General features: G+C 37.9%; 1 protein-coding gene across 4 annotated transcripts in view; it reads right to left on the reverse strand.

Moving 5' to 3' along the window:
- Positions 1-24,980, reverse strand: part of SH3PXD2B (SH3 and PX domains 2B) — a 145,096-nt gene that overhangs the window by 58,541 nt on the left and 61,575 nt on the right. For all 4 annotated transcript variants that reach the window (XM_039352236.1, XM_039352228.1, XM_039352249.1 and 1 more), the window contains one exon: positions 12,122-12,197. In XM_039352236.1, the coding sequence (XP_039208170.1) occupies positions 12,122-12,197 (76 nt within the window). The remainder of the gene's footprint in view (positions 1-12,121; positions 12,198-24,980) is intronic.

Here is a 24,980-nt window from a genome sequence, read left to right on the forward strand (position 1 = left end):
GAGACAGAGAACCAGTTGTTAAATTATTTCAAACCCATCACTGAGGGAAGCCCTACTTTATATAATTCGCAGAACTGAACTCAAATTCTATAAAATCACCTTTATATATTTAAATATTTCTTTGAAAAATTGTTTAATAGCAAGTCAGTTTTCCAGTGAGTTGGTTTAGAACAATTTACTTTATATTTAAAAGTCCAAAAACATCTAGGTTGGATTATCTGAGATTCACAGCCAGCAGAAATAAATTAAAATTTACAACCCATATCTTCTTATTGATGTACCCATAAACCATTCAGGCAATCAAAGTAAATGGCCATTTTAATCTTGCTTGCCATTTGCACAAGCAATCACAGTAATGCATGCTCATGTCTCCACTGCAATCAGGAACATTAGAGCTATTTCTTCTAATCTACAGGTGGTACTTTCTTTACAATTTACATTATTTTAAGGCAGTAGGCAACATATAAAAGTGCTCTTTAAGGTCTTACAGAAAGCAGAATGCAGTTGACATATTTATTTATTTATTTATTTATGAGACTTATATACCGCTTTAAGTGCAAGCACTCTCTAAGCGGTGTACACCAGTAAGCAATGTATATATATATTTACATTGCCCCCAACAATCTGGGTCCTCATTTTACCTACCCCAGAAGGATGGAAGGCTAGTCAACCTTGAGCCGGTGAGATTTGAACCGCTGACCTGCTGAACACAGTCAGCTAAAGTGGCCTGCAGTACTGCACTCTAACTGCTGCGCCACCTCGGCTCAATATTTTTAGCTGATGACAGACATGCTGGTGCTGCTTTCTTTACCAATTTACCTGATCGTCTGTCAAACAATACAAGTACCAAATGTATCACTGCTGTATTTCAAAAAATATGTTCAATTAAGGTATTTCTAACTTTGCTGTAGAAATACAGTTTTAATTTTTAATAAACTTTAAAAAGGTTTCAGCATTAATCTCTGACACATTCCTTGATCAGTTCATACATATATAAAGCAAGGTAAAATATTTTGTACTTTGACTTGGTAAATGAAGGCACAAGACAGAGTTGGTAGGAAGCCAAAACAACACTCAACAATGGAAGATGTTTTCTTCTTGATTCTTGGAAAGAAGAACTCTATCATTATCATAAATGTAGACCTGCTCTCTAGAACCCACAAAATGTTTTTTAAGATATACAATGACAGCATATCTTATCCTTAAAGTTTAGGTAAATTTACTTAAAAAAGGGATTATACCCAATGTTGTTTTCCTCTTATTTGAACATGAACCAATGGCTTACTTTAATTATTGTATTATGCATATTCAGAATGGCTTTCTGTAGGCAGAAATGGTAAGAAGCTATCTTGAAATAGATTAGAATCTGCCAGCTCTTAGAATTCTACATAGACCCTAGCTTTTCTTTTTAAAAAGCTAATGAGTATCTACACCTTGTTACACCCATTCAAAGCACAATGCCCAGATCAACATCTGGAACAGACTTCTGCAACATGATGGGGCTTAACTGCTTCAGGCTTGAGAGAAAGAAACTGGGATAAGGAAGACTATATAACATTAATTCTTTCATTCAGCCATTTATATTTTGCCTAATTTTACCTATTTTAAATAACAAACTGCTTATAAAGCTACATTTTTTCCACAAGCTACTTCTAAACAGAGAGGAGATGGAGGAGTGGAAAGTGGAAGACTTTTAAAGACCCAGAAAGATGCTCATTCCAATTACATAACAAAACAATATGTAGCCTTATGAAGTACTCTTCATAGGCACAATTACTAAATTGCAAGGCAGGCCCTCAAGAACGCACAACATCAAACTGATTATTTTGAAGAGGCCAGATTTAGTTGACTGAATCAGAGAACTGAATTAATACGTCTTGCAGTTAGACAGTAGATATTCTAGGCTTTGAGAATAGAAAACTGCAATGAAAAAAAATTAACATCTGCTACTAACTCTTTAACATTTAAAAAATTTCCAAGTAAATGCTGGTAAACCATTCTTCGTAATGATTATATGTGTAAATACTTCACCCATTTTCCCAGTTGCAATGTATGGCTGTGAAAGTTGGACCATAAGAAAGGCTGAGCGCCAAAGAATTGAGGCCTTTGAACTATGGTGCTGGAAAAGACTCCTGCGAGTCCCTTGGACTGCAAGGCAGTCAAACTGGTCAGTCCTAGAGGAGATCACCTTGACTGCTTTTTAGAAGGCCACATCCTGAAGTTGAAACTCAAATACTTTGGCCACCTAATGAGAAGGAAGGACACACTGGAGAAAAGCCTAATGCTGGGAAAGATTGAGGGCAATAGAAGAAGGGGACGACAGAGAATGAGGTGGCTGGATGGAGTCAGTGCAGCAGTAGGCATGAGCTTAAATTGACTTCAGAAGATGGTAGAGGACAGGAAGGCCTGGAGGAACGTTGTCCATGGGGTCGCAATGGATCGGACATGACTTCGCAACTAATAACAACAACAACAACAATACTTCACCAAACTTAATTAAATTAGAGGAACTGCTGTAAGCTGAAATATGGTTCAATAACAGTTTCTGGACATGCATGCACTACATTCCATGGATAAAAACTCTAACAGGACCATATGCAATTCTATATGTATGTTCACACACTTAACTGCAGTTTGAAAATGCCTCAGTAATTGTTCCTTAAGGATATGTCTCAAGGAATATCTCTCCTCTCCAGTATTTCTGCAGCATTTTTCTCCTCTCAGAGCTCAGAGCAGAGATCACCCAAGTTTACTTTTTTTTTTCTGATCTGATATAGAAGCAGTGTTTTCTACCATCTCCTGACTCAATTTATTTATTTGTTTGTTTTTAAAAAACATACAATAGGCAATTTACAGCAAAGCCTGGCTGTACTGTATGATTTGTGAAGCTTTGACAAGAACACAGGGGATGGAATTTGTCACCTCCTTTGGCATCCTGTCATCTCCACCCCCAGACTGCCAACTTTCTTCTTTGATCATTTTGGTTTTGCTAAAATAGCATCAAGATTGCTAGATGCAACAGCAGAACAGGAGCTCTTTAAAGTGTTCTGCCTATTAGGCAGTGTACTTTTTCCCCACTGCCTTCGTTTGACAGACCACAAGAATATCACTAAAGGAGCATTCAGATGGAAAGGTTCTGACAAATGGGTAAACCCTTCCCTCTAGTCATCTGTCAGAACTTGCCACCCTCTCTTCCAGTCAGAGATCTATATCAGGAAGAGCAATGAGTGGATTATCATTAAGAAATCAGTTTTACTGCAACTCAGGAGGCGTTATTTCTTTTTCTTTTGTATAATTTTAAATAAAAATAATGCTAACATACTCATTTATGAGCTGTGGTGGCTCAATGGTTAGAATGCAGTATTGCAGGCTAATTCTGCTGACTACCAGGAGTTCAATCCTGACCGACTCAAGGTTGACTCAGACTTCCATCCTTCCAAGGTCAGTAAAATGAGGACCTAGATTGTTGGGGCAATAGGCTGACTCTGTAAACTGTTTAGAGAGGGCTGTAAAGCGGTATATAAGTCTAAGTGCTAAGTATTATTGCTGTTTTTAGCACCCTAGAAGAGTTTTACATAAACCCACTTATGTTCCTGGGGAATGGCCATCTGACAATTCCAGATACCACTAGTTGTTTGGTCACTTCAATCGTGCCTTTGAATTGTATTGTCTTCATAAATCCAGTTCCCTGTATGAAGCAATGCATTTCCCAAAAGGGATGAACATTTTACAAGCCCTTGCAAATAGAACTATGTTTTGAATGACAAGCCCTTCCCCTTGCAATCTTTCAGCACTATGCAATATAGACAGTGATTCAGCAAGAAAAAGTCTGTCTATCTCCTAGTGGAAAGCTGGTCTGCATTAAAGCAATAGCAGTAGCACTTAGACATATATACTGCTTCACAGTGCTTTACAGCCCCCTCTAAGCAGTTACAGAGTCAGCATATAGAGTAGCTATTATCTTGAGTAGACGGTATGGATACAATAATAATGGATAACCTGCAGCCTATGTATTACAGGGACTCACTCAAGTAACCTTGATAGCCCAAAATTCCCATGATCACAGAGATGAAATTTGTGGCAATCTGTTGATTTGGGACCACACAGCTTTTATATATACACACATACATATATATTAATCACTGTCCATTTTGAATACATAGCAGAAAGGGGAAACGTGAGAGTTCACAAGGTTGATACTATATGGAGCAAAATGTGACTGAATCTGGATGTTCTGCTTCGGATACCACGAAGCCTCTTCCAAGTAACAAGGAAAACAGGTCTTGAAGAGGATATGTAGCCTCCCAGATACTATTATGGACCCTGCTCAAGCAGTGCTTATATGCCATGTCCTGGATAGAAGGAAGTGAACTACCAATACTCTTTTCTTCACCACTCTCTACACAGCCTTCCTGTCTGAAGCAGTAATGCTTCCAAACCAGACTACCAAACTTTTCAATTAGAAATTAATATATGTTTTAAAATTACAGTCTTTAAACTCATCCTCAAGTCTGGGGTCTGTTTACTGTATGTAAGTAGTATCATTGCATCACTGACACAACGCCTGCTCCTTTTGAAGGGGACAACTTTCCTTCTCTTACATAAAGAAGAAATGTTCACCCCTTGCCTAGAGAAGCGTCTCAGCTCACAGAAGGATTTTGCACCATTGTATTCTCCAATTCCCCCCTTTACTACTTTACTACTTCTCAAATTTCACCTAGACACTCTTGGCTGTGATTCACTTTTAAACATATGGACACAATTCCTTTTCAGAAGGAACGGATGGCTGCCAGGAACTGGCAGATATGCCTGATGGCTACAGTTGCAAACAATGCTCAATACATAAGTGGTGGTGCAACCTCCTGTTGATATCAAACTAAATGTATAGACCAGGCTTTTTATTTATAATGGACAGAACACCAGACTAAAAGCTGCCTAGGGAAACATAGAATCTTCCATCTTTTTCTGGAAATTCAGTTAAGAATTTACATATTCTGCCCCCATATGGTGTCACGACATATCACAGGATGCCGCTAATTGACCGATCATGCAACATGGTAAATAAATCAAAGCGAAATTTGGAAAAACTATAAAAGACAAAAAGTGAAAAATAAAGGCCTTTCTTTCAAATTAATAAACTGGGCCTTCTGCAGTAAAAAAAAGGGGGGGGCAACTTATCAACTTTCTGGGATGCAGTTGGTTAGAACAAGAGAGAGAAATGGAAAATGTCCATTGTAGCAGAAGTGTCTCTACAATGCAGATTTGGTACAACGTGAACCATGAAAGGTTGCATAAGACTCCACAGAACTCCTCAAGCAAAGACACGTTAATGGATTTTAATAATACTTTTCTCACACAGATACAGGTAGTCCTTGACCTACTGAGCCCAAAATTTATGTTGTTAAGTGAGGTATTTGTTAAGTGAATTTTGTTCCATTTTACGACCTTTCTTGCCACAGTTGTTAAGTGAATCACTGCTGTTACTACTAAATGAGTAACACGACTATTAATTGAAATGGGTTTCCCCATTGACTTTGGTCATTAGAAGGTCGCAAAAGGTGATCACATGACCCCGGGACACTGCAGCAGTCATAAATATGAACCAGTTGCCAACACTCAAGCATGGTAGTTCTGGGCAATTCTGAGACAGTCACACACTCTCAGCTCAAACTATAAAGTACAAGACTGTTACTGTTGTGAGGATAGAACTGGAGAAGGGAGCACAATGGCCAGAGGTGGGGAGGAGAGGATAGCACATACTTAAATAATGGAATGGATAAACTCTCTGAACAAACTGGGTGTGTAAGGACATGTCAACCTGAGGTTTTATAAGAAAGGTCATAGATTTGACTGAACTTATTCATGCATACTATGTTATTTCCCTCAAGTATTGTTTTATGCAATTTTACAGCTAAAAGTAAACACTTCAAATTTGGGCAAAGTTTTCTTTCCATGCAGCTCATCTTAGCCCTTTTAGGGAAATATTAGGGAGAACATGCTCTAGATTGCAATCAATACAATATCTGGAAGACTCAGCTCTGTATATAAAAGTTGTTTCCTGAGAAATTTGGCAGGATCTAGGTATAGTTAGTCCAGATTTTTCCCCCTTGTGAATTTTCTCTCTGGGCCACCCTCAGAGGATATGTATTTCCATATTTAGAAAATCATGCAGGCTTTTCTATATGCCAACTTGTGCTACACATGAGACGTTTTAATCATAGTCATTGCTTTTGGATATTCATCATAATCAACTATGTGCATTTGCAAAATAATAAGCTAAGGAAGCAATTTATGGAAGCAATTACTTCCAGTTCACACTAGAATTATTTCCTAGAATTTATTAAACACCCCCAAAACATCTAGTTTAGGTCATTATTCCCTAATCTAAGTGTCTTTTAGATGTGCTGAACTTTGACCATTTTAATTCCCCCAGCCGTCACTGTTTGGCTGAACTGTCAAATCGGGAGTTAAAAACTGATGGTGACATCGAGGATCAAAAACACCTTAGATTACTGATTATCCAGGGCTCTAAACTACATGGAAATCATAATGGATGGAAAGGCACCCCTACTTCATATGTTTTCCCTCAAAATATTGTGTGCAATGAGCATAGTTAGAGTTCAAAATTAGGGTGCTTATGCTTTATCTTCTCCCTCTATTAATTAAACCTATAAACAAAATGGCTGAGTAGGCATTGTGGCTGACATTCCGTCACATTATATTCTAAGACCATATTATGTGTTTATTTATTCAATTTATATGCCACTCATCTCACCTGGGGGTGACTCTAGGTGGCTTACAATAATTAAAAAAAACAATTTAAAACACTAAAACAATAAATAGTAACATTAAATGAATTTAAAATCCATACAGATGTGTAGGAAGGGAACAAGATGCATAAAAGGGGGAGGTGGGCTCTTATCTTACTCCATTGATCACCCATTGGAGTCCCAGGCCAGTTGGCAGAGCCAGGACTTCAGCTCTCAGAAGGCCAAAAAAGGATTGGTGTGGATCACACCTGAAGAGGCATGATGTTCCAAAGTGAAGGAGCCATGGCAAAGATGGCTTTTCTCCTAAATCCGACCAGCCATAATGCTTTGAATAGGGCCACCAGATGACATCCAATGGATGCAATTAGGATAGAGAAATAATGGTGCTTCGCCATTCTTACCGCCATGAGGTATGACTTAATAGCAGCTCTAAGTTTTATCTGGTCGAATTAATCTCTTGTTTCCTTCAGCAGCTCTCTAGACCTCTCTCAGCCCTTTTCAGAACGCACAACTCCCCCATAAACCATGGGCAGTGTCGGGAGTGATGGGTCAAGAGAAGCCATAAAGGCATGATCATGTCTGAAACCTCAGTCACCTTTGATTCCAGGACATTATAAAGTGATCCAGTATTAAAAAAAGAACATTAGGCACTCTGTCCAAAAGACAGAAGCCCAATTCAACTGTTTAAACCTCAGTTTTCTTATCTGAGCTATAGAATTATAATCTTGGTGTTATAACCTGGCTTAATGAAAAAATAATCAGCTGTTACAGGTCATTGATGCTTAATGTCTTCTTATTTATCATATACTATTATGGATTACCATCTTATTCAATAGAAATTAAATTACAGGTACTCACTATATATATAATAGCTAACCTGATTTAATTAAACTTGCTTGCTCAGTGCCTTCTTTCCTTTTGGGAAGCTTGGAAATTTTCCTTCTTGTGGAATTATTTTACAATGGAAAACAGAGATGATGGTGATTAATACAGGATCTAGGATCCAAGTACCAAGAATATAATAAAATAAGCATGAAAAGAAGTTAGGAACAATTCTGTAAACTTAGAAATAGGTTTTTTGTAACTAAACCATGGATTGGCAATCAAGTGATATATATTTTAATAAAAAAATCTAAAGCATTATTTTCTTCTCTATAGTTAACTTTGTAAGCTCAGTTATCTTGTGTTCATTTTTGTACCTTTCCCAGTTTCTGCCCAATTCCTTATATTTCTTTCATGTTCAAACAATAACATAAAGTAATCATAGCAAAAGCATTGCAGCCTATCCTTTAAAACATAATTTTAAATATTTATTGTATTAAAATACCTTCTTTAGATAAGAAAAGAGCTGCTGATCAACTATTTCGTTTCCTATCAAAGGGCTCAAATCTAACTGTGTTAGAGATTCGGGGAAAAAGTAAAAAGCTAGAGGCAGCTGGGTAGACAGGATAACTGGAAACATTTTTCAGATGTCAGGAACCACAATGTATAACATTACCAAGGAGGGCTTCCCAGAAAGCAGCATGTTTGAATTATAAAGCAAGAGCCAAATTCCCACACTGATACTGAAATTCAAGGGTTGGTATGGGATTATTAAAAGAAAAACTGCACAGAAGGGAAGAATAAGAAGGGTGATAACTGGAAAAGGTTGGAATGCAAACAAGCCTAAGTTCTCTATTGTAAAATCAACTTTTTATTTTTCCCAAAATACATATACAAACACATCTACACACCCAAACACGAAAGCTATTCCCTCTTCCTTCACATTTTATTTAGAAAGAGTCATAAGTGACAGCTGATACAGAAAACTCTGGTTCCTGTCTTGGGGTTTGAAATAAGAGAACTTGTTCCAGTGGATGAACAAGGCAAGATTCAAGGAACTGCAGACCTACATCATTCTGCCCTTGCAAAATTGCCAGGCACAGAATGTCTGATTATTTCCAATCATTTATACATGTCAGCCTGTAAAAGCTTTCCTTGGCCAAGAAAGATCTCCCAGAGGTACAAAACAAGTCTTAGCCAGGGAAGCTGGTAACACTTCTTCAATTCTAACATTTAAGCTAGAAGAAATTCAACAGGTTCTGGTTGAACAACAGACAAAGTTTCCTAATAGCCAAGTGTTTCTCAATCTCAGCTCCCTAGGAATTCTGAGAATTGATATCCATATATCTTAAAGTTGCTAAGGTGGAGAAACACTATACAATATAAGCAGTTTGATGGCTTCCTGAGGGATGCATTCAGACAATTGCAGACACCAGCTTTCAAGAATGATTCAAACTGGATTTTTTTAATGAAGGAAAGGGCTGATCAGTCCATTCCACTGCTAGGATTTTATGGAATCAGATTTGTATATTGAATTCCTCATTTGTGATTATTTTTATGGATTTCCCAAAACTCTGTTAGGAACTCACATTGGGAGAACATCACTATCACTTCTGCTTTCCATCATAAAATAATTCCACAAAAAGGAAAATTTCCAAGCTTCCAAAAGGAATGAAGACACTGAGCAAGCAAAATGTACCATTGCCGTAACCTTTTTGGAAACAAATTTCCCCGAGCTGTCCAAAAATAGGTTACAACGCTTCAGAAACAGAATATACTGAAACTGTAATTTCTATTTGTTCAAATTGGAGATGCTGGCCAGCTGGGTCTGATGTTATATCACTCCTATTTCGTTCTTCTGGCATGAAAAATTGCACAGCATGCTCTTTTTCTCTGCATTCATGCCAGAGTGAGTCTTGCTTTGCTGCTACCACAATCCAGGGAACAGCTGGAATCAGAATGCAACTCCTGAAATAACCATGATGGTTACTAAGTTGCAATTCTGCCCATATCTGAGGAAAAGCACAGTTGCATAATGGAATGTTTTAATGGGAACAATTATACAGCCAAAATAGAAACACATTAAAACAGCACAAGGCTATTTGGAAATCTGTGATACTATATTGAAGCAATGGAGAGTTGGGGAAGAATAACAATTTGAAATTTGGGATGCTAAGTTGCCTAACAGAATCCAATTTTACACCCACCCTTCCCAGTCTTGATTCTTCCAAATACGCAACTTCCATCAATCTAAATCAAAAGAGTCAATAGTTCAGAACAAGTATATTTGTAACTCTAAAAGAGAATCATAGGGTTAGAAGGTGACATACAAGCTATGGGGTCCATCTCCCTATTCAGTGCAGAAATCCAAATTAATCTACCCCAGCTGTCTACAGTTTATTTGGAAATATGAGACAAGTCAAAGATACATTAGTCTTACCATTAGAAGGTTTAGCTAATGGTAAATCAGTATCTGCCATCTGGTATTTAAATCTATTATTCCATGTTGTACACTCTCAAATTTCTTCAGTGTGACATTCTTTGAAATATTTAGGAATACCCTCAGTCTCAATCTCTTCTCAATGGTAAATGTTCCCATTTCCTTCAATCCCTCTGGATGTAGCTTCCAAAACCCAGATCCCCATTGCCCTTCTCTGAACTTGCTTCAATCCCTCTTAAAAAAATTCAAGATATGTGGCAAAAATGACTTGATGACTCATAATAAATCAATGAAACAATCTTCTTGCTCATCCCAGCTGATTCGGAATGTTGTCTTGGCACTAGATCTACAGTTCTATACTCTTCCCCCCCCCCCAATTCTCTTTATATTTCCATTATGTGTGGGATTTTTTTTTTCTTTTTTTCAGATATTCACTAAGTTTCTGTAGAGACACACAGCTTCTCCTACTGTACTTGTCTTTTTTTTTCTTTTATACTTTTAATACTACCATTTTAAAGATATCCCACCTATCTTGATCTCTTCTTCCATTACCACGTTCAGTTGGAAATCTGACATATTATACTGCACAGTCCCAAGATGGCCATCTGAAAATTACACAATGTAGAATCAAAAAGGCAACAAACGGAATGGAATGGGACAACTCGCCACAGCCAATTCACCATGGCCAACTTGCCATTGGATAACTTGCCATGGCCAGCTTGCTGTGGGACAATTTAACAATTCTATTTAATTATTTAAAATAAATTTTAAAAAACTATTTTAATTTTTGTCATTCACATTTCATTCGGTCCTTCCTTTTGCATCCTTTCTTTAATGATTCTATTCCACCATTTCTTTGATATTAGTGTAACTCTTGACCCGCAGCGAGCTTCCCTGCAATGAGTTGGCCATGGTGAGTTGTCCCATGGTAAATTGTCCTCAGCGAGTGGGCCACAGCAAATTGGCCGTGATGAATTTTCATAGACCCCAAAGAGAGACAGTTCAGTACTGATGTGATCTGTTCTGAATATGTAGCTTAGGACATGCATTTTGTTCTAGCTGGAATTTCTAAAGCATCTTTAAAAGCTTTAAAATGCAATGCATTTTAGTAGTAATCCCTAACCAGAGTACATGTAATTGGATCTGTCTAACTGGCACTCGCAATGCACAGATTATCCTATTTATTCTTGTACGGGAAATATAACAGAATACCCAGATCAAGTATCTGATCTTTATAAAGCATATTGTCCCAACTAAAATCAGATCTAAAACAATAATCCATAATTGTTTAATCTTATCTGGATTTTTTTCCAACTTGTTTTCTCTCATCCATTGTAAAACTGCCTGTTCAAATAGAAAAATGGAGCTATGTGTCATCCACATACTGATGTCACCCTAAGCCAAATATCTTCTAACTAAATTCTATGATACATTGCTCAGCATATATCATTTCCCAGGTTGTCTAATGTCATTTCTATGTGAAATTCAGGCCAGAACCATACTGAAATCAACATAAATAATTAGGATCAAATAAGACCAAAGCAGTGAAAAGCCCTGCAGTGGATCATAGGAACACAAACCCTGTGTTGGAAGTAGCCTAATCGCAAATCTCCATTCAAATGTCTAAATGTGTTAATATTAGTTAAATTGACTATTTGGCCAAGTCTGATGGAGAAGTCAGAACTTATAGTCAATATATCTGAAATGAGAAAATTCCTAACAGTGAGAACAATCAACTAGTGGAACTTCGGAAATTGTGGATGTCCCATTACTGGAGGCTTTTAAAAAGAGACTGGACAGCAATTTGTCAGAAATAGTAAAGGTCTCCTGCATGAGCAGAATGTTGGACTAAATGACCTCCAAGGTCCCTTCCAACTCTGTTACTGTTACTGAAAAGTGGAGAATTAAAGAGCCACATTAATCTATAATAGATTGATTGATAAAGAGAATGAGAGAGAAGATGGGTGGATGAATGAATGGATGGATGGATAAGTAGACAGATGACAGACAGACAAACAGTTAGACAGACACAGATAAAAAGAATATATAAAATATTTCATTTGAGAACTATAGTGTTCACCTTACAAACCTGGCAAAAAGGGAATTATCCTTTGTTTAGGGTCCTTCTGTCCTCCTTCCATTGGAAATTTGTCCAACATTTGCATCTTTAAGACAAAAAAAAAAAAGGTTGTGTGTGAGAGACACAGTTAACATAGCCACAGAAAAATAAATGAATTTTTTTACATTAAAAAGACATCAATACTGCAGACAAACAAATATAACCTTAGCCACCTGGTGTTTGGTAGAGCTTTTCAGAAACACAAACTCCGCCAGAAAGACTTTCTAAGTGATTGATGTTGAATCTGCTGTTTTTAATTTCTTGAAAGATTTCATGTTTAGAGTCCTTGTAGAAACAATGCCTCTTCATGCAGAAACAGGAAAGGCTCAATTTCTCCAAAGCCTTGGGCAATTTCTCTGATTTCTATATCGTGCAAATCCATGCTTGCTGTACCTTGGAATGACCAGATTATTTTTTTTCAATCTTAGTCAGAGAAGGGATGGATAGTTTTAATTTTCCTCCCCTTCAGTATGACCTGGAATGAGAAAAGATGTATGGGAATGTTCAACAGCATGTGTGCAAATGGATGTCAAATTGTGTATGTTCTTCCTGGTTCACCAGCATAGCCGTTGACAAAAAGAGAAGAAATTAAGTAAAGACATCCACCATGACACAGTTCACAATGACCTTGATATACAGATAGTCCTTGACTAACAACAGATCATTTAGTGACGGTTCAAAGTTGCAACAGCACTGAAAAAACTGACTTATGACCATTTTTCACAGTTACAATTTTTGCAGCATCCCCTGATCAAAATTCAGATGCTTGGCAACTGGTTCATATTTATGACAGTTGCTGTGTCCCGGCGTCATGTGGTCACCTTTTGTAACCTCCTGACAAGCAAAGTCGATCAGGAAACCAGACTCATTTAACAACTGGGTTACTAACTTAACAATTGCAGTGATTCACTTAACAACTGTGGCAAGAAATGTCATAAAATGGGGCAACTACCTTACTTAACAACAGCAATTTTGGGCTCAATTGTGGTCGTAAGTCGAGGACTACCTATATTGAAATATCTTGGTCAAGAGCTTTTTTTTCACCACACCACTATTGTGAGCCACCCAGAGTCATTTATTTGAGATGGGCAGCTACATAAACTGAAAAAATAAATAAGTAAAAATATTCCTACTTTTTAAAAAATCTCACAGTAAGCTTGATAAATGTTAAAAAATTCAGAGGGAAGTACCGTACTTTCCAGTGTATAAGACGACTTTCGCAAGTGTTAAAATCGGCGCCGAAGTTGGGGGTCGTCTTATATATCAAGTTGTCTTATACACCGGAAATAACGGTAGTTTCCGGCATATAAGACAACTTTCTAGGCATGCGACTCGGTGCCAAAGACGGGGGTCGTCTTATACACCGGGTCGCCTTATACGCCAGAATATACGGTAGAAATCTTTGTCTGCATTCTGTTCAAACTGGATGTAAGAAGTGAGATGAAACCAAACAGAGAGGTAAAACAATCTCTGGTGAACACCTCTGATGTAAAAAAAACTGTAAATGAGTGCCCTTCAGATGTTTTAAAGTTCAACTCCTCTAATTCTTGACCATTGGTCACCCTGCTGGAGGCTAGAACACTTGGAGAGCGTTAGTTGCCTATCTTGCACTACAGACACCACAGGACATACCAGATGGATCAATGGCCTAATTTGACAAAGAAAGGCAGATTCCTGTTTTCAGACTCACTCATGGTGATTTACTAATTAACCTGTGGCAAATGAAGAATATTTTGAAAAGACACAGCAGAGTATGCAAGAAAACAAAAACAGAATGGCATTATCAAGACTCCAAACCCTCATGTGTTATTTTTTTCTCTCTCAAATCTAAATTGTTACAATTTCATCTCCTGCAGATATTCTAATGCAGTTCAGTATACAGCATTTTCTAATACAACAAACAGTCACAACATACTGTAAAAGGCAAGATTTATATTAGAAGACTCACATTTTAAAAATTTAACTTAGTAGCAAAACTTCCCAGGACAGTTTTATGAACAGGGCACAATATTGTAGTGAGAAAAGTTCTTAGAATGCCATACGGTCTACATTCTAGACACAGAAATATGTCTCAAATGGCTGCCAACATATGTAAAATTAGAGCTGCCTAAAGCCATGTTATAAAAATAATTGGGCCACTTTCCCAAATGCTTGATGGAAGCAATCAATTCTACACGTGTTTTTCTTGGAAGAGTTAAATCCAGAGGATTTAAAGTAATGCCCTCAGAGGCTCCCTGTGACATACTGATGAACAATGATGATGTATTTCCATGCCATTTCAAGTAAAACAGGAATAAAAACTCATATAAACCTAGATATAGGCAGATCACAGTTAAAATAAACAAACAAAAATCCTTAAGACCCTTAGAAAACCAACCCTGATCAGGGATATCAGGATACTGATCCACTGATATTGTGGCTCTCAACCTCCTCAAACATGTTAAATGGCCATAAAGAGGCTGCCTACTGTTTGATACATAATATAACCAAGTGAATGCCACTACCTAGAAATCACCAGAGCACTAACTTTCAAACGCTGGTTTTAACACAAATAAAGCATGCATCATTTTTCATGACCTGAGGACAACTCGTGCTACAAGTCTATTCTAATAAATCATTTTCAAAAAATCCATAGAAAATGTTTCTTCATCCAAGGAACAGCCTCAGTACTAAGCTGTAAACAAAACACTACAAAGTATTTGGTTACAGAAGTCCCAGCCACTAAGCAATACATCTATAGCTTGGAGAGATTGACTGTCATCTTTGTGCCTTTAGCGTCAGATCCAAATTTATATAGTTTTGAAAATAGTAACAGCAGAAGGAAATGGGCTCCTTTTAAAATATCATGGAAATCAGAAATTGGCTATTCCAGAAGTAGATCAGATGTCAACTATCTCCACTTAAATTCTCCTCCATGGTCTTGTGAACCGTACTAACTATTAAGTTTGTGGCATAATGGCTAGCCAAACTCTGCCAGTATATTTAAAACTAACCATTATTGTCTCCTTGCTGTTAACAGGAATGCCATATGTCACATAGTTATGGCTGAGGAAGCTAGTCTGCTCTTTCCTTGTCTTACTAAAAAGCAAAACATTTCATTAGCTTCAAATCTGATTGCCAACATCAGGCATGAATGAGCCTGTATTTTTCCTATTTTTTTCCTCCCCTCAACCTCTACCCTAAAGTGGGACTGCCTCACATTTTGTTGTTGTTAGTTGCAAAGTCGTATCGGACCCATCGCGACCCCATGGACAATGTTACTCCAGGCCTTCCTGTCCTCTACTACCTTCTGGAGTACATTTAAGCTCATGCCTACTGCTTCAGTGACTCCATCCAGCCACCTCATTCTCTGTCGTCCCCTTCTTCTATTGCCCTCCATCTTTCCCAGCATTAGGCTCTTCTCCAGTGAGTCCGAACTCAATAAAGGGCTGCATAGAACAGATGTAGGATTCATGTAAGACAAGTTTTCTTCATACCATCCAGAAATGCTTGACTGAAACTCTAATCATTAGCCATCTGGAAGACACTGCTATACTTTAAAGAAGGCTGAATAGGCATCTGGGAATGACATCCTTATTTTTGGAAACACTGTGGAATATATCATAACAAAATAAAAATAGAAATGTAGCCACATCTCTTATAGACTTCACATAGGAATATGTGAGGCAATTTGGTATTTGATTTTGTCTTTAAGGAAAATTTATCATGTAGATCAGCTTAAAACGCTAAAATACAATTTTCCCAGACAGTTTACTCCCTCTGCTAGATGCAGAAGTAGGAACGCTCATACTTAAGTACAGAATAGACATTCTTCCTTCTTAAGAAATCATTAATAGAGAACAATTGGGTACCAAGATTACAGGAAGATGGATCTTGATCACGAAAAGCTAAATTAGAACATTTTTCCCTTTCTTGACCACACAACTGTCAGAAATGTAATTTATGAAGGTAATTAGGTTTGTAGGATACCTACATTGTTCCATTTCCTTGTAAAATTAATGGCTTATACATCAATATTTTCATCTGCTAAAAATATTGCCAATTAAAATTTTACCGGGAGACTATTTTATGTTGAGAAGATGTGAAAAATTCAGACACACACTTTCTGTCTGGCAAGGACACTAACATTTATAGCAGATACAGGAGTGGAGATTGTGATACCATACTAGACCTGGGAGAAATGAGGCTTTAGCAAAAAATGAGGCACATTTGCACGTCTGCTGAATTGAAGGACTAGTTTTCTCAGGAGAGGTAATTGAGCTGCAAATCCATTCAGTTCATTATTATACGTCATGACTATTTTTTTCCTTCTAGACAATTTCCCTGTTTCCCACAGGATGATTCTACTTCCTCCCAATTGTTTCTCTTGTAACCAATGCAGATAGCAACTATCTTCAATAGAAATTAAAGCCCTGGCATCCATATCAGCAAGGGAGACACATCTGATAGTCTCATGCGCGTGGAATAGACTAATGCTCTTCACAATTCACAGCACTTAAAAATGTGAATGCAGGCACAGTATTCTACTTGACATGAATTAAATTAGGCACTCTACTTATGTGTCTCATGCTGCTAAATTCACCTTATTGCTGTTGAAATACAAGCAATCATTTGCCCCAAGCCCCACTTTTTCCCCCAAGAAAGTAAAAAATAATTTTGATTTGCATTTGTCTCCTACTTCCAATAGTTCTAAACTAGCTGCTTGTGTTATTAATGATCAATTCAACCAGTTGGTACCTCGAATGACAGAATCTATCGAGATTTTTATAATAAACATTTGTTGTAGATAAAATTAACTCAAAGACTGTTCTGCTTAGAATGGATTATCAGCTTTTCCTTAGTCACCAGGTTATATGTTGTGTTGTTGAATGGGAACGTTGCTGTCTTCTCCAGAGCTGTTTAACACATCATGATTACATATAATCTTCCTTGCCAACTTTCTTCCTTATTCTCACAGTCTTGAAACAATGTGGAATCATAATTCTTAAATAATCCTTTACATGTTATATTATTAAATAACTTTACATCAAGTTCAACCAACAGAATTCTCCAGGCTTGTTATATAAGGGAGCCATGGTGGCACAATAGTTAGAATGCAGTATTGCAGGCTGACTCTGCTCACTGCCAGGAGTTCAGTTCTCACCGGCTCAAGGTTGACTCAGCCTTCCATCCTACCAAAGTTGGTAAATGAGGACCCAGATTGTTGGGGGCCATATGCTGACTCTGTAAACCACTCAGAAAATGCTGTAAAGTACTATGAAGGAGTATATAGGCCTAGGTGCTATTGCTATATAGCTATTATGAGGTGTAATATTCTCTATTTTATAATTTATTAAATTATTCTACAGCAGGGCTATCAAACTCGCAACATCACATGATGTGTCGCAAAGTATCATGACTTTTTTCCCATTGCCGGCAATGGGGTGAGCGCGGTTTTGGCATGACGCATCCAGCCCGCGGGCCAGCAGTTTGACCCCCCCTGTTCTACAGTATTTGTAGGCCACTCACTTTCTAAATAACTCTAAACTAGAGGTCCCCAACCTTTTGGGCACCAGAGATCAGTTCCATGGAGAGAGGTTTTTCCATGGACTGGAGGGGGTGTGGATTTGTGTGCTGCCTGCATCCCATGGATGGGCTTTGTTTGTTTGTGCAGCCCAGTCGCTGGCATGCCGCAGCCCGGTACTGGTCCATGGACCGGGGATTGGGGACCCCTGCTCTAAACAATAAAAGCTTAATCAAACATCACAGCTATAAAAAATAATAAAATATATTTCAAATAAAACCATGCCAGCATACAGCTGAAGCATAAACATGCAATCAATAGGGTCATAAGGTTCAAGGAAAGGAGCTCTTTGTTTCCAGAACACAAGTAAGGAGGAAGCCATTCTAATGTAGGGGAAAGAAAATCCAAATTGCAACTTGCAACAAACACAAAAACCAAATTGTAACTACAGTAAAAGCAGATATACAGTATGCAAACATGATTCTAAGAATCTTCAATCCTCTCCCTCTAGCAATCAATCAATGGCAGGTATACAGGTTCATGAGGTAAAATTTATACATATGAGCCTCTAGAAAATGTCTGGGGCAGTTGAAATTGTTTCTAAGATTTTTTTATTGCTGTTGAAATACAACCAATCCTTTGCTTTGTGACTATACTATCCATAATGATCCAATTCCAGGGTGACTTTAGTTTGTGTTTTATAAAACATAGCTTAGAAAACATTAAAAAGGTGTTCTTGCATACTTAAAATAATTTTATAATAATTCTTATGCTCTACCCCCCAGCCATGTATAGTTTTAGAAATTTCACAGAACAAATGCAACTGTGGAACTAAGTTTGAAGCAGAAAAAATAATCTCACAAAATGCTACCACCAAAATACTACCATTTCTCTGATATAACGATCAAAGAGATTACCAACTGGAAGCCTGCGTGGTCAGATTTAGGAAAAGCAGTTCTTAAGAATTTCAAGAAATAGTTTGTATTGTAATGGAATTGTACAAACTTTCCCCCTTCAAAGAATGTAAAACACTGCAACAAAGAACTGAAAATCAAGTTCAGCTCTTTTCAATTTTCCCCCGAAATGAATAATTAAGACCATTTCTAACAGGGGTATTTTTAATAAATCTCTGTGTACCCTTTATAACAAACATCGATTCATTTTATAATTTAAGAACATTTTGTCCTTCGATAAAACTCACTTCCATAAATGCTATTAAGTACTAATCTTTGACACCACTTGATGTATAATTTATCCTATTCAATTGAAAGGGACAATTGCTTTGACCCAAATGACAATCAGGAGAATAAAAACCTTTGAAATGTAAATTTATGAAATATTACCTAGGACCTGTGCAAAATGAGACTTCCAAAAATGGGCAAAAATAGGGACACTGAATAGTATCAAGAAAACGAAAGTGAAATATTTGGGATACATGATATGCTATAAAGCAGTGGTTCTCAACCTTTTTAATACCGTGACCCCCCAACCGGTCGTAAGTCGAGGACTTTCCCTGCCTGGGAGCGCCATGCATGCGTGGTGCCGCCCCCTGCGCCGGCTGAAGTGTAGCAGAATGGGACTTTTGGCGGGCTCAGCAGGGCAGACACAGCCTGGACAATTCCTATTGGCTTTTGAAAGCCAATAGAATTAGACTCTATTCAAGAGAGTCTATTCTATTGGCTTTCAAAAGCCAATAGAATAAAAGGGAGTAGCACAGCTAAGGAAAAGGGGGAAAAATGGCGGACTGCATTGTTTGGCGTCCCCCGTGAAATGGTCATTCGACCCCAAATGTGGTCCCGACCCACGGGTTGAGAAGCGCTGCTATAAAGAATATCAATTACTTCAGTACAAGAAAAGGCTCAAGAGAAACACGGTGCTGGAAGATGACATATAACCTGGTAGAAAACTCTAGGGACATTGTTTGGCAAAAATACAATGCCTTCCTTTTGGACAGTAGCATCAAAAGAATAAATGGCATTGATAACTGCCAACCACCAGTAGCAAATGTTACCAAAAAACAGACAAACGTCTTTGCAAATATACATATCTGGAGTTAAAGTAAACTCACAAGAGATCCAAACACTATGTTATAAATAGTGTACATTTTAGCACAAATGAAGGCTGGTGATATTCCAAGAACAGCCATTTATAATCTTTCTATCATATTCATCTGCCACCCCATCACTCCAAGTGAATCTCAAATATAATCAACTTCTCAGCAGATGCCAGCACTGGCCAACCAAGTCTAGATTTGGAGGACTGGACCTGGTTAGTATGTGAACAGGAGTTCCTCAGGCAAAACCAGCGCTGGAAGCAGGACTGGAAAATTAAAAAAAAAAAAAGTCCCAGAAAAGGGGAAAACTACTTCCATAAAGCTGTCCAAAAAACCTACACATTTTCTCCATGAAATCACCAAGAGCCAGTCTTGACTCAATGTCTATAAAATGGCAAACAAATAAAAAAATAACCACAATTTGATATCCAACCCTTCTAAAACAGTCTTTGAAATTCAGCAACTATACCAAGGGAAGATTCGAACAAGACAGTAATAAATACTAGAAAATGATCTGGTACTAGACACAGGGATATACGTAAGGTTATTAAATAGCAACTTTAAATTATGACCATTTTTTAAATGCTGAAGTAACAATGGAATCAAATTTGGAAAATCTCTGTCTACCAAACAAAAGTTCATTTAACACTCCTGAAAAACTGCTCTCTAATTCACTATTTATAATAAAATGATTTTTTTTCTGTCCCTCTCCATAGCTTTAATTCATTTTTAAGTACTATTAACATCAGATGCAGTTACATTAATTATTTAGTGCAGGGGTCTCCAACCCTGGCAACTTTAAGACTTGTGGACTTCAACTCCCAGAATTCCCCAGCCAGCCATGGGAGTTGAAGTCCACAAGTCTTAAAGTTGCCAAGGTTGGAGACCCCTGACTTAGTGAGATGAGAGAATATCTTAGTTTGTAGTTTTATGTAGTTCAAAAAAGCTAAAGACTCCTTTGAGTCAAGTTTGATTTCAGGTGACCTGCTGACATATTCATCCCTTTTCCATCACTGCCTTTTTCTGGGATGTTGTTCCAATCTCCCACTCAAGCTGCTAGCCCTGGGGTTATTGATAGTCTCTCATCTAACTATTAACCATGCCCATTCCTTGCTTTTATTCAAGTTAAGTTAATGTTAGCTAGATGCAGTAAGGTCTACTAAATTAGTGGTTCTCAATCTTTTTAATGCCGCGACCCCCAACCAGTCGTAAGTCGAGGACTACTCAACCGGTCGTAAGTCGAGGACTATTCAACTGGTGCAGCACCGTTTGCAGAATGGGACTTTTGGTGGACTCAGCAGGGCAGAGACAGCCTGGACAATTCCTATTGGCTTTTGAAAGCCAGTAGAATTAGACTCTATTCAAGAGAGTCTATTCTATTGGCTTTCAAATGCTAATAGAATAAAAGGGAGTAGCACAGCTAAGGAAAAGGGAAAAAAATGGCGGACTGCATTGTTTGGCGACCCCCGTGAAATGGTCGGTCGACCCCAAATGGGGTCCCGACCCACAGGTTGAGAACCACTGTGCTAAATGAAGTGCTGACTCTTATATTAATAGAAGCATCCATCCCAAAAATTAATGCATGGTACATAACAAATAGAGGCTATAAAGGATAAGAAAATATAAATACAGAAAGGAATTTCCTGTGAAGTGGCCGGAAAGTCTCTACATACTGTAACTGTACATTGTTCTTACTTAGTCATAAAAAAAAATATAAGATAGCTGCAGCTGGAAACAGCAGAAAAACCAAACAATGTGAAAGCTGTCTCCAGAGGTGCAAAGCCCAACATTAAAGCCACCACAATTGCTACCACTGTGCTTACTGCAACTCTTATTCCTGCCCAATTAAATCAAACAAAAGAGAAGTAAATCAGTTTGAAAACTGTTACAATCCTCAGCAGAGATAAAGATACAGCTTGGTTTCGAAGATCACATTTTTTTAAAGTGCTGAGCCTTAAAGGTTTTTTTTTTTTTTTCAACAAAAGAGTCAAACTGCAGGAGATGTCAGAAGTCTTTTACTGTTGGTACTAGCAAAAAAATAAAAAAGAGAACATGCTGGTCAGTGATTTCAATGAAATAAAATGAGGCTGACAAAATGCAGTAAGTGCTTTATTACCTGGAAAGGTTTTGTGTCTGATATGTTAAGGCTAAACCTACGTACTTTTGCATGTCATTCAAGCATGTTCTTTGTTCCTAGTTTAGCATACAATGCACACATGCTCCATTTTATTATTTATTTATTAAGAACATTTATATGACCTCCCAACTCACTCATGGTGACTCCAGGCAGCTTACAGAAATAAAACCCCAGTACAAAACCCAAGAAACCCCCACTTCTCTGACAATAAGAATCAAACCAACTACTTGATGGATTCCATATTACCCTGGGGTCCCCAGGCCTGCTGGTAAAAGCATGTCTTCAGGGCCTTTCAAAAGAGTTTCATGGTATGGGCCATTTCTATGGAAGCTCACATAGCAATAGCACTTCGACTTACATACCCCTTCATAGTGCTTTATAGCAGGGGTCCCCAACCCCCAGTCCATAGACCGGTACCGTGTTGCAGCATGCCAGCAACCACTCTGCACAAACAAGCCAAGCCCCATCAGCGAGATACAGGCAGCACACAAAAGCACATCCCCTCTGATCCACGGGAAAACCTCTCTTCATGTAACCGGTCCCTAGTGCTCAAAAGATTGGGGACTTCTGCTTTATAATACTCTCTAGCCAGTTTACAGCATCAGCATATTGCCCCCAGCAATCTGGGGATCCTCATTTTACCAACCCCGGATGGAAGGTTGAATCAACCTCGATCCTGTGAGGATCAAACTCCTGGCTGTGGGCAGAGTCTGCCAGCAATACTGCATAACCACTGGGCCACATGTTTTACATACATTGTAAAGCCAAGATGCAGATATTCTGATGAACAAAGACAACAAAGGAATTAGTTCAGAAAGAGACTCCATTCTAACTAGTTTTGGGGTGGTCATCCTTCTTAAAACTGAAGGTTAGAGGAACTCATATGCACTTTGAACAGCTGAGTTTTTGCAGATTATTGCTGACTTTCCTTTTCTTTTTGCTTCTCCTCAACTGGCAAGTATTTCCTCCACTGATTTATTATTTCAAAAGAACATGGCACAGTAGGAACACTGTTCAAAGTAAATCCTGCCCTCTCTTCCATAATCCTCAGCAACCACAGTGTACATATTCTGCTTCACCTAAAGTGCACCAAGCTGAAAATGACTATCCATGAAATCTCAGTTACTGGCCAAGGAGCCTTTGTGATTTAAAGGGAGGTTGAGAAAGATTCCCTTTCATTGTTACAGAAGTATAAAAAAAACATTGTTAAGATCGGAGGACAGAAGTTCCATTACTAGCACCATTAAAAGAATTCATAACTAAATTGTAACTGTGCTATTTTGACTATTTCTATACATGTTTTATTTGCAGGATAAATTCAGTGAGAAAGATCTTCAGTCACAGAATATATGAGTCAGAAAATACCTTACATGCTATTCTGTTCAGTCTATTGCTCAGTGAATCAACCAGAAAATTCCTCATACTATTCAGGCTGAATCTTCTTTTATTTTCAACCAATAGGTCCCTATCCTGCCTTCAATTTCCATAGAGGATTGACTCTGTGGTTATATTTTTAATATGATTGTATTTATTGTTGTTCATTGCCCAGAGTCATTTTGTGGCTATTTTATTGATAAATAAAATAATAAAACAAATCAAAATTAGAACTTGGCTTTTGTAATTTGTTTATAAGAAATAAAAAGTGGCTATTTCCACTGGCTTAAATTTTTAACATTTTATTTATGGTACCGGACACACAATTTTTTAAAGAACCAATTTCTTAAATCCCCCCATAAATCACACATACATCAATATTAAAGCCTTTGATATTGATTTCTAGGGGGTTTTTTTAAGCTAGAGGTTCCATAATATGACAGTTTTGTTAAGTAGCTCTACAATTCTGCTTAGTATCTCTACTTACTGAAAAATATTCTGAATTATAGGAATGTATTCAAATGAACGTAACAGGTGTGGGAAGTCAGCCCCCCAGAGAAGGAAATATTAAAAGGGCAGAAAAATATATTTTCTCAAAGGACCTTAAAGAGGCAGAAAAGCACGCCCAATTTTTTAAATACCGTATATGCCGGCGTATAAGATGACTTCCGGAAGCGCTAAACTCGGCGCCAAAGACGGGGGTCGTCTTATACGCCGAGTCGTCTTATACGCCAGAAATACTGGTAGTTTCCGGCATATAAGACGACGTTCTAGGAAGGCGACTCGGCAATAAAGACGGGGGTCGTCTTATACGCCGGGTCGCCTAATACGCTGGCATATACGGTAGTCCCAAGTCTCCCTCCCCCAAGCAGAAACCAGCTTTGTAGAAATGCAGATGTAAACCATTCAGAAGGGTTGAAGCTAGAAGATTAAGAAGATAAAGACACCTAAAATCTACATACCCCACCCAAACTCTAAGACAGGACATAATAGGATTAACACAGAGATACCAAAGGACACACTCAGACTCAGGTCAAAGTTCATGCCACAGGAACAACTCCAAACAAAAAGCTCCAGAGGGTATAAAAACCCACTCCCTACATGTGCTCCCTCTCTTTTCTTCCAGAGCCATCTTTCTGTCTTGCTCTCCTCTTCAATAAACTGCAACCTTCTTTCCAAAGCAGTCACCATGTTGTTTATTCCCGGCTTGGACTGAACCATAATGAAGACTTTTCCTTCAGCACAGGTTTATTCTTGAAGTATTGAAAGAGGTTGCTATATTTTTCTACCATTTATACTTGTCTACCAGTTTAAACAGACAGGATCACTGAAGTTGGCCAACAACTTTAATTTAGGGTTAATCAGTGAATTTTTACAGCTTTCCCCATTAAAAAACGTACAATTCTTCAATAATTTTTGCTGTTTATCCATATTTAGTAAATCCAATTTCATCAAATTAATAAAAATTGTGAGATTATTTGGGGGGAAAAGTATAGAAATCTTTCACTAGTGACTCAAGCATGCAGTCTATGGCTAGATTCAACTACTGTAGCTGTTCTTGTTAGACTTCATAACTAATCACAAGTTCAGTGAATCAGAAGAAGACTTACCCTGCAGTACCTAATTAAACAGAAAATGACAGGGGATGTCTCTCTCTCCCACTCCCCACAAATTTTTAGGTAGTTTCAAATCCTTTACAGAGTACAGATACTGCTATTATCTTTCCTGCCTTGTCCCAGTATCTCAAATCCATGTCACTTTC

Source organism: Crotalus tigris, unplaced genomic scaffold (genome assembly GCF_016545835.1).
Source record: "Crotalus tigris isolate CLP2741 ecotype Arizona unplaced genomic scaffold, ASM1654583v1 scf7180000017568.12009008, whole genome shotgun sequence".
Taxonomy (NCBI): Eukaryota; Metazoa; Chordata; class Lepidosauria; order Squamata; family Viperidae; genus Crotalus; species Crotalus tigris.